Source organism: Dermacentor albipictus, unplaced genomic scaffold (genome assembly GCF_038994185.2).
Source record: "Dermacentor albipictus isolate Rhodes 1998 colony unplaced genomic scaffold, USDA_Dalb.pri_finalv2 scaffold_12, whole genome shotgun sequence".
NCBI classification, from domain to species: Eukaryota; Metazoa; Arthropoda; class Arachnida; order Ixodida; family Ixodidae; genus Dermacentor; species Dermacentor albipictus.
In genome coordinates, this window is record NW_027225566.1 from 8576478 (window position 1) to 8592089 (window position 15612).

The following is a 15612-nucleotide window of genomic DNA, read 5'->3' on the forward strand; positions in this document are numbered from 1 at the left end:
AGCCGGCGTGAGGCAATTTAGAAATAACGGAATGCGCGACTGTTGACTGTTCATTTATACCACCTGCCACCAATAATTAGATTCAATGGAAAGGCTTCTGCTTCCGCAACAACGTGAGTTAAGCTTGTAGCGTACTGGAAATCTAAATAACTATAATCGCTATTTAAAGTTGACAGCTTTCACCGCCACGTCTCGCCCTCTCGATCACCTGAACTGGATGACGTACGTCATGGATGAGGCTATACGTCGTATCTGTACAATATGTAGACATTACCAGCTACTAAAGGAAAAGAAAAACACGAAAAAAATGACAAAAAAACGTACATTTTTTTAAACGCTCGAGTACATAGATTTAGATGCCACATCGTTTTCAGAAGTGCGAAAAAATACGCATTCAGAGACTGTACGGTTTCGTCTATCGGTGGAGTGCAGTTTCTAAAGAGGAGCTGGCAATACCGCGTTAGCGACTATTGACCACGAGCTCAGACGTTTACCTGAAGTTTCGTCTCTGGCTCCTCGATCAAGCGAACAGTAATGGGTGTCACAGAAGGTGCTGCTCCGAATCTGGAATCGTCCTGGACGTTAGGTTCTGGTGCTTGTTCCGGGGCCGGTTGTGGTGCTTGTTCCGGGGGAGCAATTTGCGATGGCGAGCGCGCCCTCGGTGTTTGTTCCTTGGAACTCTCTTCAGCGGCGTCTGTGTCCTCATCCGTACCCACGAGCATCAATGCAGTCGCTGGAAGCTCCGCAGCTGGCGAAGACACGGAAAATTGCAGTGCGAGTTCTTGCAGATGCCGCTCTTCAGCCGCGTCGCAGGCATGCGACGACGTCGTCCGACTGACGCTCAGTTGGAAGTGGCCAACATCATCTGCTATGTCTGGCTTCTCATTTGGCCTTGAAGTCGTTGATTTTGCAGCGACGACGACGGCTTGCCCTGCGGCGTCTGTTCGTGGTACACTCATTTAGCTGAGAGATCACCGGACAGAGTCACAAAGACTGAAACGCCCTGCATTCAAACGGCCACACTGACAATGGGTTATATTATACCGCGGCGGTCGGCACCCCTTCTCGCTACGGATTTCACAGGCGCATGCTCGCCTCTAGCCTTGCAGTGATGATAGATCACGCAGATAGTGCGACGCGCTTCGTCCGCATGAAGAAATCTTTCACTTGGCCTGGTTGCTAAGAGACGAATTCTGCTCACACCACCACGTTGTATTAGCGGAGCATTCGGTTCGCTTTTGGCCCGTTCCTGAAAACGAGCGCTTTCGACTAAAGCGAATATGGTTTTACCGGCAATATGTTGTTTTCGCTTCTGTGCTTATCTTATAAATTGCACATCTCAAGTTAGGCAGTATCTAGTGAACTATTAAAAAAAACATGTGCGCAAATACCAACTGTTTTGGTAAAATAATAAACCTTTACATGAAAACGCGTGGAAAAACAAAAGTAATCCTCACACACAAGGACGAACGAACGAGTATCATCATCGAATCGGCCTGCATGGCCCGTGAAGTATGCCCATGCATAAGTAAGCCATCCACGGATTTCTCACGAAGGGAGTTGGCATTCGTAGACAATGGCAGCGCGACCAGTGAACGGAGATGACATGGTTATTTTTCATCTTCATCTTCTATGTTGTGTATGTATGTATGTATGTATGTATGTATGTATGTATGTATATATATATATATATATATATATATATATATATATATATATATATATATATATATATATATATATATATATATATATATATATATATATATATATATATACATGTTGCCGCTAGGTGTACCGCGCCAGCGCTGAGAAAGAAGTGATTGGAACGCGCGCTCGGCAAGAGGTGGGCGCTGAAGAAGAAGCAGTAGTAAAGGCTGAGGACGCCGGCTTGAGTTTTGTGTACGCCATCTTGTACAGCTATCTGTCTCGCCGACGCCGGGTGCATCTTCATTTGTATTTTCATGACAAAACTGGTTGAGGTGCGGGGTACGGTTCATCCGATGCCACAAACCCCTCCTGGTAGAAGGAGTAACAGCCCTATACTAGAGGACACCCCTGTTCACCGGGCCAGCAGCAGAATCCGAGGATTGCCTCCGGAGCTTGATCATCGCTCCGCAACAACATCGACGCCGCCACGGACCAGTATGGAAGGAACATCGACGTCTCCTTCGACCATTATGCAAGGTACGGCCACAACGGTAACTCAGTACCTGTTGCAGAATCTCCGAGTGCCGAAAGTCTTCCATGGGAATATCTTCGAGGACGTAGACGACTGGCAAGCCCAATTTGAGCGCGTTGCCGAGATAAACGAATGGTGTGGCGCGGCGAAGTTGAGAAATGTCTACTTCAGCTTGGAGGACGGTGCTCGCACTTGGTACGAGAACCGAGAAGGGCTCTTCAAATCATGGCTCCAGTTCCGCCGTGCCTTGCTGGAGACATACACCAATGCTGATCGCCACGAACGAGCCGAACGGGCTCTCCAATCCCGCATTCATCTGCCGAATGAAAGCGTGACGTCGTACGTAGAGGATATGACGCGCGTCTTCCGTCGGGTGGACCCTACCATGTCAGAGGAAAAGAAGCTGCGCCATCTAATGCGGGGAGTAAAAGAACAGCTATTTGCTGGCCTGGTTCGAAGCCCGCCAAAGACCGCGGCTGAATTCTTGACCGAAGCCACGACGATGGAAAAGATGCTGCGCCAGCGCTCAGCTTTCTATGAAAGCAAAATGCACGCTACTTCACCTTCGAACCAGCGCTCCGCTACGTATGACAGGCACGCGAATGCTGCTTCACTGACGGACGCGGTTGCCTTTGGGAACCTGGACATTCTCCGAGACGTTATCCACTCGGTAGTGCGTGATGAGCTTCAACGGCTCAGCTGCCCACTTCAGCCCACGCTGGGTTCCATTTCTGCCCTCGTGAGAAGTGAAGTGCAGCAAGCGATCCAACGTCCCGTTCCAAGCAGCAATGCGCCACCTGTGACAACACAGTTGCAGCGGCCGTCGTATGCGGAAGTATTGGGGCGAGTGCCTGTCCGCGCTCCAACCCATTTCATCCCCGCCACGTCTCACGCTGCGTCATACGTCCCGCCGCTCCCATCAGTGCAACCAATCCAACGTATGGAGGATCGGCGCCCGCTCGAAAGGAAATCTGACTTCTGGCGTACCGCGGACAGAAGGCCTCTGTATTATCACTGTGGAGAAGCCGGTCACGTATAGCGCGAGTGCCCATACCGCCGCCTCAGACTGCAAGGTTTTGCCGTGGATTCACCGAGGCCCAGATATGGCGAAAGGCCTAAGGCGATTGAAGAGTACCTGAACCAGCAGGGTATGCCACTGTTCCCGCGGCGGCAGTCGCGCTCGCCGTCCCCTAGGCGATCTTCCCCGCTTCCTAGAAGCCCACCAATGGCAGCGCAAGGACGATCGCCAAGCCCTCACCGGGTAAACTAAGAACAGTGACCTGCGGGGGTGAGGCCGCTGATAATCGCCCTTCCGATGACCTCCCATCGACGAGAGCACGGTCTATTCAGAATGATTAAACGACGACAACAGCCGAACTCAGCGACAGACTCTCGCTAGACATACCTGTTGTGCTCGATGGCCGCCACGTTAGTGCGTTATTGGACACGGGTGCCGACTACTCAATCTTGTGTGGAAAACTAGCGACGGAACTCAAAAAAGTTATCACGCCTTGGTCTGGAACGCAAGTTCGTACTTCTGGCGGGCATATCGTAACACCGTTGGGCATGTGCACGGTCAGAGTACAAATTCGTGGGTGTACGTTTCCAGCCAGCTGCCTTATACTCCGCGATTGTTCTCGGGGCCTCATCTTGGGCGTCGACTTTCTGCGAGAGTATGGTGCCATTATAGACCTCCGGGAGTGCACAGTGACTTTTTCGACAGAGAGAGCAGCGAACATCCGCGACAACTGCCGACGTAACGCGCTTCTGGTTTACGCCGACAGTGTAACTTTATCACCACGCGCAATGTCCTGGTAGCGGTCGTATGCGACGATCTGCGCGACGGTGAAGCTGTTGCAGAGGGCAACTCCTCCCTTATGCTGACTCATGGTGTATGTGCAGCCCGCAGTCTCATTATGCTTCGATGTGGACATTCTGCGCTCCTCGTGAAGAACATCAGCCAGGAACATCGGCACCTGTTTCATCGTACTACTATCGCTTTTGCTGAGCCCATAGCAGACGTTGCTGAATGCTTTGCGTCTAGACAAAGGACAACCCAGCTCAGACACTCAGCACTATCCACATCAATTCAGACCTCTCGGAGGAAAAGCAAAAAGTGCTGCGCGAATTGCTACTTCGGTTCAAGGAGTGCTTCGCATCTTCTTCTAACGTACGCCAAACGCCCATCAGGAGACACCGAATAATCACGTATGACAATTCTCGTCCCATACGACAACTGCCTTATCGCGTAACGGTGAAAGAGCGCAAATTGATTAATGCACAAGTGAAAAAAAATGCTTGACGATGACGTCATACAACCATCCCAAAGCCCTTGGTCGTCGCCGGTGGTCCTTGTCAAAAAGAAAGACGGAACACTTCCGTTCTGTGTTGACTACAGAAAGTTGAATAACGTCACAGAAAAAGACGTCTATCCGCTTCCGCGGATCGATGATTCGTTAGATAGACTGCGGCGAACCAGGTATTTTTCATCGACAGATTTGAAGAGTGGATATTGGCAAATCGAAGTTGACGAACGAGATCGCGAAAAAAACTGCCTTAATTAGCCTGGATGGACTGTATGAAATTAAAGTACTTCCATTCGGCCTGTGTTCTGCACCGGCCACATTCCAGAGAATGATGGACACTTGAAGTGGCACAGTTGTTTAGTATACTTAGATGACATCGTGTTTGCGGCGACCTTCGAAGAACATCTGGAGCGTTTAGAGGCGGTACTTGAGGCGCTCCGCTCCGCTAATCTCACACTAAAGCCAGAAAAGTGTCACTTCGGTTACGAAGAGTTGAAGTTTCTCGGACATGTCGTGAACGCCGATGGCGTCCAGCCTGATCCAGACAAAACATCTGCTGTTGCTGCTTTTCCGACTCCTCGTGACAAGAAAGCAGTACGCCGCTTTCTCGGTCTGTCTGCGTACTATCGTCGCTTCATCGCTAAGTTCTCCTGGATCGCCGAACCACTCATACGCCTCACGCGAGAAGATACACCCTTCGTTTGGGCGGATGAGCAGGACGCAGCTTTCACCGAGTTACGGCAGCGCCTGCAGGAATCACCCGTCCTCGCTCACTTTGACGAGGACGCTGACACCGAGGTACATACCGACGCAAGCAACATCGGTCTTGGCACTGTACTCGTTAAACACCAGGAAGGCGTCGAGTGAGTGATTGCTTACGCCAGTCGCACCCTTTCACGCGCCGAAATCAACTACTCCACTTCCGAGAAAGAGTGTCTAGCGGTTGTGTGGGCCATCATGAAATTTCGGCCTTATCTCTACGGTCGCCCTTTCAAGGTGGTGACAGACCACCATTCCTAGTGTTGGTTAGCCAACTTACGAGACCCGTCCGGACGACTTGCTCGATGGAGTCTCCGTCCGCAGGAGTTCGATGTTACTATCGTCTACAAATCGGGCCGCAAACACGAAGATGCGGACACGTTGTCGCGTTCTCCCGTCAAAACTTGTGATAAGGACATGGACGAAGACGGCGCCTTCCTTGGGGCCCTCACCGCATCTGACCTGATCACACGGCAGCGCGAGGATGCCGAAATACGACCTCTCATCGATCACCTTGAAGGCAAGAATGTTACAATTCCACGACACATTTCTCGCAATCTATCGACCTTCTGCCTCCGAAAGGGTGTCCTCTACAAGAAAAACTCGAGTGCCAGCGACAAAGAGTATCTATTGGTGGTACCTACCGCCCTCCGGGATGACATCCTGCTAGCCTGCCATGATGAACCCACGTCTGAACACTTGGGATTCTCACGTACTCTTGCAAGAGTACGCCAGACGTACTACTGGCCCAGACTTTCTATCATGGTGAAGCGTTACGTGCAAAGCTGCCGTGAGTGTCAACGCAGGAAATCACCGCCTTTGAAACCCGGGGGGTTTCTCCAACCCATCGCACCACCTAGCACACCGTTTCATCAAATCGGCATGGATCTTCTGGGACCCTTTCCCTTGTCAGCCAGTGGAAACAAGTGGATTGTAGTCGTCACAGACTATCTAACACGCTATGCCGAGACGAAAGCTGTACAACGTGCCACGGCCTACGAAGTTGCCCAGTTCTTCATCGATCAGATAGTCCTCAGACATGGGGGCACATGTCATCACAGACAGAGGCATTGCATTCAGAGCCCAACTGATAGAGGACATATTCGAGTTGAGCTGCACGCAGCATCGCAAGGCCACTGCCTATCATCCGCAGACCGACGGACTGACGGAACGGCTAAACAAGACCATTGCTGACATGCTGTCTATGTATGTAGACGTCCTGCATAAAACATGGAATCAAGTCCTGCCGTACGTTACATTCGCGTACAACACCGCGATTCAGCAAACAATACAATTCACACCGTTCAATCTTGTCTTCGGGCGCGAGGTCCAGACCACGCTAGACGCAATGCTCCCGCACGACACCAACAGCATCGCTTACTTCCGACGCCGAGCAACTTACTCAACACGCAGAGGAAGCTCGTCAACTCGCGCTCATACACATCACGAAGCAGCAGAGTACAGACGCACGACGCTACAACCTTCGACATCGGCAAGTTGAGTACCAGCCAGGTGACCAAGTCTGGGTGTGGACTCCAATCCGTCGCCAGGGCTTATCTGAGAAGCTGCTGAGTAGATACTTTGGACCCTACAAAGTGATACGCCGCGTTAGTGAAGTGAACTATGAGGTCATTTCCGACGGTGCCGCGTCGCCTCGGCGTCGACAGCACCACTCGGAGATAGTACATGTTATTCGCCTCAAACCGTATTTCGCGCGTTAAGGCGGCGCCAGCCCTATGTCATACGACTTCCACACTTCCACTTTCTTTTAGTAAGCATCGTAGTTTAGTAAGCATCGGGGTCGATGCTTTTCTTTTGGCGGGGGAATAATGCCGCTAGGTGTAACGCACCAGCTCTGAGAAAGAAGTGACTGAAACGCGCGCTCGGCAAGAGGTGGGCGCTGAAGAAGAAGCAGTAGCAGAGGCTGAGGACGCCGGCTTGAGTTTTCTGTGCGCCATCTTGCACAGCTGTCTGTCTCGTCGACGCCGGGTGCATGTTCATTTGTCTTTTCGTGAGAATATATATATACACATGCAGGAGAGAGACGACGGACTTTTTGGAAGACTTTACTAAACGTTGTCGGCTGGTGGACCAGCTTTCGTCAGAGTACAGTAACGCATGAACAACAGATACACAGCTTTAAAAGCAGCGTATCAAGAGCAGAGGGCGAAATATCTGCGCTGACTAGACCTTACACTGCGCATCATAAATCGTTATCGTTGCGCACTATAAATAATTATTAATGACACGCATTTTGGAATACAAAAAAATGAAATGCAGATGTGTTCAGGATACAATACATAAAACTATGACTCTCAGGTAAGTGCCAGTGGTTACCATGATTATGTGTAGTGAAAACAAAACGACGTACCCATGCAGATAACAAAGGCGTGATGTTTAGCATATGGCACCTCTAAGTGCAACCTCGAATTATCTAAATATTGAGGTGTAAATCGTATAACTTCCAAAGCCATATATATATATATATATATATATATATATATATATATATATATATATATATATATACACGGTGTCCCAGATAACTTGAGCCAAGAACTTAAAAATGAAAGGCACGTCGGAGGAGAATTAAATCGAACGCGTTCTATTTGCAATAGCCTATAGGAACTCCCACATCTTTGTTTACCCCCGTAACTCACTAATTAATTATGTTTAATTACCATACTTCTTAATTATTCCCGGAGGACTGCCAATATGATAAGCAGATTTGTAGAGAACCTTCAGAAACCACAGATAGAGTTGTTTCCTTTACGATATGTCTCACATCGTCCTTTTTTCCGGGTTGCAAAGAAAACCCGCGAAATATGAAAAAAAGCCACGTGACGGAGCGTTTGCGCAGTTGAGTTGTGCTGCTCTTAAGCGTGCGTTCAGTGAACAAGGTCAGCTGTATCGTAACTGGCGACAAGGAAGCGGCAAGGCGTCCTTTATGTCATAGGCCGTGCTCAGCGAGCAGCACGCTTTTTCACCGTCATCCGACCTAGGCAGCCTTGTTCACCGAACGCACGCTTGAGAGCAGCACGATAACACTGCGGAAGCGCTCTGTCACGTGGCTTTTTTTTTTCATATTTCGCGGGTTTTCTTTGCAACCCGGAAAAAAAGGACTACCTGAGACATATCGTAAAGGAAACAACTCTATCGGTGGTTTTCGAAGGTGCTCTACAAACCTGCGTATCATACTTGGAGTCCTCTGGCAATAATTAAAAATATTGATCATTGAACCTAATTATTTAGTGAGCTACGGGGGAAAACAAAAAAGTGTCTGAGTTACCGTAGGCTATTGTGAACAGTATGCTTTCCATTCAATTCGCTTCGGATGCGCCTTTCATATTCAAATTCTTGGCTCAAGTTATGCGGGACACTCTGCGTATCTAATGTCGTCTACTCTCTGTTTTTTTTCATATATAACACCTTGTATCCGGCAATAAAATTTCATTTGGCAGTAAGTGCTTGCCTCGTTTTTTCCATTGTCCCCTGTCCCGCTTCGCGTTGCACCACACAGTCGAAATCTACCAATTTTTCACTGAAGGACGCACCTCCTAGCATAAATGCCGAATATCTCAGCTTCTCAATGTCCACGTTGAATTGATGGAACGTTATGTGACCTGCTGTTTTCCTACAAATAATTTTTACGACATATTTTTGGTACAATTTACTGTTGCCACTTCAGTGTAAACACTATACTCACAGCATGGATCGGAAATTTGAGGTTGCGCGTTCTTGCATTAGTAAAAATATCAATTTCACGGTGAGTTTAAATTTATGCACTCCTTCAGCACCAGTGAGCTTCACATTGTAAGGAGGATCCATGAATCATGAGTTGAAGATCCCGATACACTGCTCTTATTGTGGTTAGTTTTCCTAACTATTTCAAAATTTCACGTCTATCTAGCTAGCTAGCTAGCTAGCTATCTATCTATCTATCTATATATCTATCTATCTATCTATCTATCTATCTATCTATCTATCTATCTATCTATCTATCTATCTATCTATCTATCTATCTATCTATCTATCTATCTGTCTATCTATCTATCTACTAGCATCTTACACCGACCGAGTGGCTGATGTCACCGAGCATACTGGCGTCACTAGGGATGTGTTGGGGTGGTCGTGTTGCATTCATGGCCGTTCCATCGCCGTCATTCTAGCTTCATGATTTGCCTCTCGCAATTCCGTTGTCGTTATGCCCTCTACGCTAACCCAGTAGCACATGTCGTCTAATAGCTTGGCCCACAAGAGAAAGAGGAAAGGCTTGGAGGTTAACCAAGATGTGAGTTGTCGGTGTGCTACACAGCACAGGGATGTAGAAACAGGAGTTGGAAATAGGGAAATGCTGTGTCCTCGTCACCCTGATGCCGTCGTAGTCATTGCACCGTCGTCATTCCAGCTGTATCGTCCAAATTTAGTCACATCGTCGTCGTCACGTTATCGTCGTCATACAGGCTTTGCGATGCAGTTGACGCCATTGCCGCCAGACACTCGTCGTCATAGTATTGTCCTCATACCGGTGTCATGCTATCGTCATCATGCATTTGTTTCTTTATCGTCGTCGCATTGCCATCGCGGTCGTTCCATGGTCGACATTCTGATTTCAGCATCCGAGCCTCGTAATGCCGTCGACGTCATGCCATCTTCGTCACAGAGTAGTCGTGATGCCATTGTCCTCATGCTGGTCCTCTACATACTGCCTTCGTCGATGCATCAACGTCATTCGTCCTTCCTAATTCTATCTCAATCATGCGGTAGTACTTAAATCGCGGTTATGTCACCGTTTTCATGCGGTCGTCCTCACTGCGTAATCATCAGACCGTGGCTCTTGTGCATTCACTGTAATTTATTGAAATTATGGTGCTTTACCTGTCAAAACCACGATCTGATATGAGGAATGCAAGCGTGGGGGAATCTTCAATGATTTCGACATCCTGGGGCTCTTTAATAATCTGCACCTAAATCAAAGTACGCGGGTGTCTTCACATTTTGCCCATTCCGAAATACGGTCGCCGTGGCCGGTCGCTGTGATACAGACGGATGTCGGCATGCCGTTGTGGTGGGGCTGTCGCCGTCATACAGTTGTCGTCATGCAGTTGTCATCATGCCATCGTCGTCATACAGCCGCCAGCATCCCGTTGCCCTCATGTCATTGTCTTCACCCTATTGTCACTATTTCATCGTCATCAGTCAAGGAACCAGCATTTCGTTCTTCTCACGCCATCGTCATCATACCACCTTTGTCCTTCTATCGATGTCATTTGTTCTTCGTCATTCCATCAACCCCGCTACGTCGGCGCCATACGGCCGTCATCATGTCGTCGTGCTCATGGGCGACTTTGGCAAGCGAGTGCCATATTAGAGTGCTGCTATACCCCAATATCTAGCTAATAGCAGAAGCAACGGAAGTCTCAAAATGAACACGGCATATATTAAAGAAACTTGAGGCATGCCATGGGCCGTATAACGTAAAACTATTCTAACATGTTTTTATTCCAATTTCATGCCGTCAAATTTGCGTAACCGCAGACACAAGCATCGGGAGGTCACCCGCAAGGTTGTCTGAACAAAGAAATCAAATGCTCCGCTCGTTCATAGGTGGTCACTTTTGTTTTCTTGAAGAACGAATAACATTGCCTGCACTGAGCGGCTTGTCTTATCTAATTGGCTCACAAGAGGTAGCATGCTCAAGTGGAGAGGGATTCGATGGGGCCGAGCCACTACACTGAATATCGACAACCGGATAAAGAGGGTGGTGCTGGCGTCTGCGATTTGTCCGCTTCCTTACTTAGCTTGCGGTGGCTCGTTGACAATCGCGGCGGCATGCAATGGAAGCTTAAGAATGAGGCTAATACGGACCCTCAGCAAAGAAGAGTTCGCAGAATGAGGTCGTAAACGTGCCAAAAGTTATCGAAAACGTTACACGGCCACGCAAAAGGTTTTATAACGCGCAAATAAACCCATGCTCTCCGGCAGGGGCGAATAGCCAGTGCAGGAGCAATCGGCGGCAGCCATATCTTATTCCTTTCGGAACGGAGCAGCCTGCGACTATTCAGAAGAAAATTCAGTTTTGTTCGGCATATTAATGCATCTTTAAGGCGTACGCGTCACTTTGACGCGGAAAGTTTCTGCGGTTTTGTGACGTCGCATGAGAGGCAGGTGAAGTGGGTGCAGCCCGGAAACGTTTTACCAATAGCCAAGGGCTAACGTCAAAAAGGAGTCCAATCAGAAATAAGTATTTTTGTTTTGTTCGATCAAATTATGCGTAATCAGTGTGTACACGTCATATCACATGGGGAGGTATCGCGGTTTTCGTGACGTCACGTGACAGACAGGTGAAGTGGGGGTGGCCCAAAAAAGTTTTTGACCAATCACGGTGGGCTCATTGCAAAATTGAAATAGAAAAGTTTGGAATAGTTTTACGTTATAGCGCCCATGCAGTGTGCTGCTTTTGCTCGTATGCTTGTTGTATCGTATTCTTGAACTGGGGCCCTATAACGTAAAACTATTCCAATATGTTTCTATTCCAATTTCCTGACGTCAAATTTGCGTAACCACCGACGCAAGCACCGGGCGGTCACCCATAGGGTTGTCTGAAGAGACCAATCAAACGCTCTCCTCGTTCATAGGACGTCCCTTTTGTTTGCTTGAAAAACGAATAACATTGCCTGCACTTAGCGGCTTGTTGTATCTAATTGGCTCACAAGAAGCGAGGAGAACGCTCAAGTGGAGAGGGATTCGATGGGGCCGAGCCACTGCACTGAAAACCGATAATCGGGTGAAGAGGGTGGTGCTGGCGTCTGCGATTGGTCGGCTTTCCCTTACTTAGCTTGTGGTGGCTGGTCGAAAATCGCGGCGGCATGCAACGGAAGCTTAAGAATGACGCTAAAATTGACCCTCAGCAAAGAAGAGTTGGCAGAATGAGGTAGTAAACGTGCCGAAAGTGCTTGAAAACGTTACACGGTCACGCAAGAAGTTTTATTATACGCAAATACACCCATGCTCTCCGGCAGGTGCGAGTAGCCAGCGTCTCAGCGATCGGCGGCAGCTATCTTTTATTCCTTTCGGAACGGGGCAGCCTGCGGCTATTCCGAAAAAAATTCAGTTTTGTTCGGTATATTAATGCATCTTTCTCGCGTACACGTCACTTTGACGTGGGGAGTTCGTGCGGTGTTGTGACGTCGCGTGACAGGCAGGTGAAGTGGGTGCAGCCCGAAAACTTTTCACCAATAGCCGAGGGCTAATGGCGAAAAGGGGTCGAATCAGAAATAACTGTTTTTCTTTTTTCTGTCAAATCATGCATAATCAGTGTGCACACATCATATCAGATGGGGAGGTATTGCGGTTTTTGTAACGTCGCGTGACAGACAGGTGAAGTGGAGGGTGGTCGAAAAAAGTTTTTGACCAATCGCGGAGGGCTGATAGCAGAATTGGAATAGAAAAGTTTGGAATAGTTTTACGTTATAGCGCCCCTGGTACAGCGCAACATTCAAAGGAAGAGACAAGCCGAGCCGGCCAGATAAAGGAACAGAGCGCTGTTTTCAGAGCGCTGACAACAGCGCTCTGTGCTGACAACAGCGCTCTGTTCCTTTATCTGGCCGGCTCGGCTTGTCTCTTCCTTTGCATGCTGCGCTGTACCAGTTCTAGAATACGATACCAACTCGCCCAATTCTCAACTCTAGTGAACTTGTATCGCTCGCTGACAGTCATCGTGAAGTGAATTTTTGGCACAATTTTTTTGTTTCGATACTATTGCATCCGTTTACAGAATTCGTTGATGTTTGAGAAGATTTGCTGCCAGTTGAGGGATAGAACAGTTTTTAAATTTAATTGTTTATTAACCCATCTACACCATCAGCACATAAGAAGCAAGCCCCGCACACGTCCGTGACTGAACTCTCTACCCCTCGCGTGCTGCCACCACTGATGCGTCATTTTTCCAAGCCATGGCTAGTGGCGGCCACTACAGGCTCGTAATGTGTCTCGTTCGAAGCGGATTTTCATATTTCTGTGGTAGAAACTTCGCGATCGAAACGGGAATGCTAAAGTGCAATTGCTGTTAGGAACATCTTCCTTGGAAACATTGGCTTATAGAAAGAAAATGTGCACTGAGCTCTTGTTACAAAAATTTTGGAACACCCAGATTCATCGCTGAAGTGACAGTGATGGTGCATTTTACAACGAAGGTGCTCACCGGCAGTACTTTCTAGAGACCTTTTGATCGGGCGAGGAGGAAATGACGGTCGAGCGAGGAGGACACGCGGCTAGCCTCGCCTGCTCTCTGGCTTGTGCGCACCGACGTGCCGCTGCTTGAATGCGTTGCCGTCGCGTACAGCAGAGGCACTTGGAGAAGTTTTAGTTTTATTTGTGAAATTTACCTGATGTCAGTTCATACAACGTCGCCGAAGCACCACCATAGAGAAAGAAATTATAGAAGAGCTGACACTCCCATAGAGCCCAGCGGCCGAATTAACTGCAGTGCACCAAGCCGTCGGCGTTAATACTTGAACCTCACTTTCGGTTTTCGTTATGGGGGCGCGCGCGTTTTGAACGCTAGCTGGTACGCGTGACGCCTGCTCCACTGATCTGCTTTCTTCCTTTTTCTTTTTTTTGCTTCCACAGCTCAAGCGCGCGCGGTCTTCGTGCGAAAACTTTTTATTATTCAAATTGATTGCGAACGATCTTTACAAGCCCCATCGAATATGTGCCACGTGCAATTTCATAAAGATGCAAGATGCCTTGTGAAATGAGGAAACGTTTATTTTGATCTACATAAATGCTCGTTGCGGGCTTTTGGTGCATTGATCCAACGTTGTGGCACCAGGCAAGCAGCAGTAGTTCCACCGAACGACGTCAACTTCCACGTCAGCAGTAGAAGCTCCACCAGACAACGTCAACTGACAAAAATTAATTACAAGCAAGTGTCATTTGGCACTAACATAAGAATAATGCGTGTAGAGGCGAAACGTGCGAAAGTGGTGAATGGGTGGCATTACAAACAAAAGCAGTTCGCTTTTACATACACGGCGTAGAAAATACCCGACTCATCCTGAACAATACCGTACATACCACGAAAACATCCTATTTCCAAACATTTCCCTCTACCTGGGACTTATTTCCTGCACTTTAAGACCAAGAATACACGGGTTACTGCGCGTTTCCATGAGAACTTGGCTACAACCGACGCGATAGTACGTTACGAATACACAGAGGTGGCGACAACATAGGCTGTCGACCAGACCATGTTGGACGCTCGCAGAATTCCTTCTACTCGCACTCAACACATATGCGTGGATGCAAAGCTTGTCTTCAGTCGTTCAGAAGATAGAATTTTCGATTTACAGGTTCCTTGCGTTTGAGCCCCAGGAGTGAATCTCCGCATGGCTGTCATTAGAGAATTTTAGTGCGTACGGTATTCCGGCAAGCCCGAACGGTTTGCTGGTTGAGCGGGGCGTAAATGTGAGCGGCCAGGTTGGTGGCGCCAACTGGTGGCTCAAAGCTCAACCACACAAAGACAGGGCCAATTACTATATTCTGCGTAGCTGCTGGTGTAAATTTTCAACAGCGGCGTAATCTTGTCCACAATTACGCCACTGCCGAAACATTGCACCATCAGCGAAGCTGGGTACAGTGGGTTACTGCAATTTTAGCTCTGTGTTTGTCTAGTATAACTCTACGCCACCAGGCGGCTGCACCGCTCTGGCCGCTCACGTTTACGCCCCCGTTTGCGGGAATAGAGGACACGCTAAAAGTATCTACTGACTGTTTTTGAGCAGACGCTCTTTCGACGCTAGCGCCAAGGTCCCTTTCAGTTACGGCCCTGGCATGAGGGCGATACCTTGGCAAAATGGCGGCGCACATGATCGTTTACGTTTCATGGCAACAGAAACAGCAGGCGCGCCGCATCTCCTCACCGTAGCGCTCTTTGTTTTTATTATGACGACCCGCCCCGCTCTCTCTCCACCCTTTCTAATGCCCCGTGCACGCGCCTTTACTTTGCTTTCTTTCTGCCTGTGCGCGGCGCGTATTTTTTTTTTCTTTTGTTATCGCTCGTGTGCGCTTCCCCAGGCATTGTTTGTAAACTGGCGCGTGGTCCGCCGTGGGTTCTTGATGCGTTAGCACGCACGTAGTCTTGTCCATACTCTGAGTATGCCACCATACGCCAGAACATATATAAATTCCACTTCCAGCACAACAGTTCTTCGGCCCCGTTTTATGGACTTCGGTTTCCGAAAACAAATATTTTCGCATGACTTGGTATGATACACGCACAGAAAATAAACAAAGGTAAAAAATGCATGACCATGTGCATGATTACTAAAAACACAAAAGTTGAAATAACAAGAAAAAGTCAAG

General features: G+C 48.4%; 1 protein-coding gene across 2 annotated transcripts in view; it reads right to left on the bottom strand.

The window, feature by feature from the left end:
* Positions 1 to 1154, bottom strand: part of LOC139051574 (uncharacterized) — a 464967-nt gene extending 463813 nt beyond the window's left edge. The window contains exon 1 of one of the 2 annotated variants that reach the window (XR_011509431.1): positions 495 to 1154. Coding sequence is in view for 1 of the 2 variants with exons in the window: in XM_070528543.1 (XP_070384644.1) it covers positions 495 to 959 (465 nt within the window). In the remaining variant the exon portion in view is untranslated. The remainder of the gene's footprint in view (positions 1 to 494) is intronic. The other variant, XM_070528543.1, reaches the window with a different exon arrangement.
* Positions 1155 to 15612: the final 14458 nt, after the last annotated feature.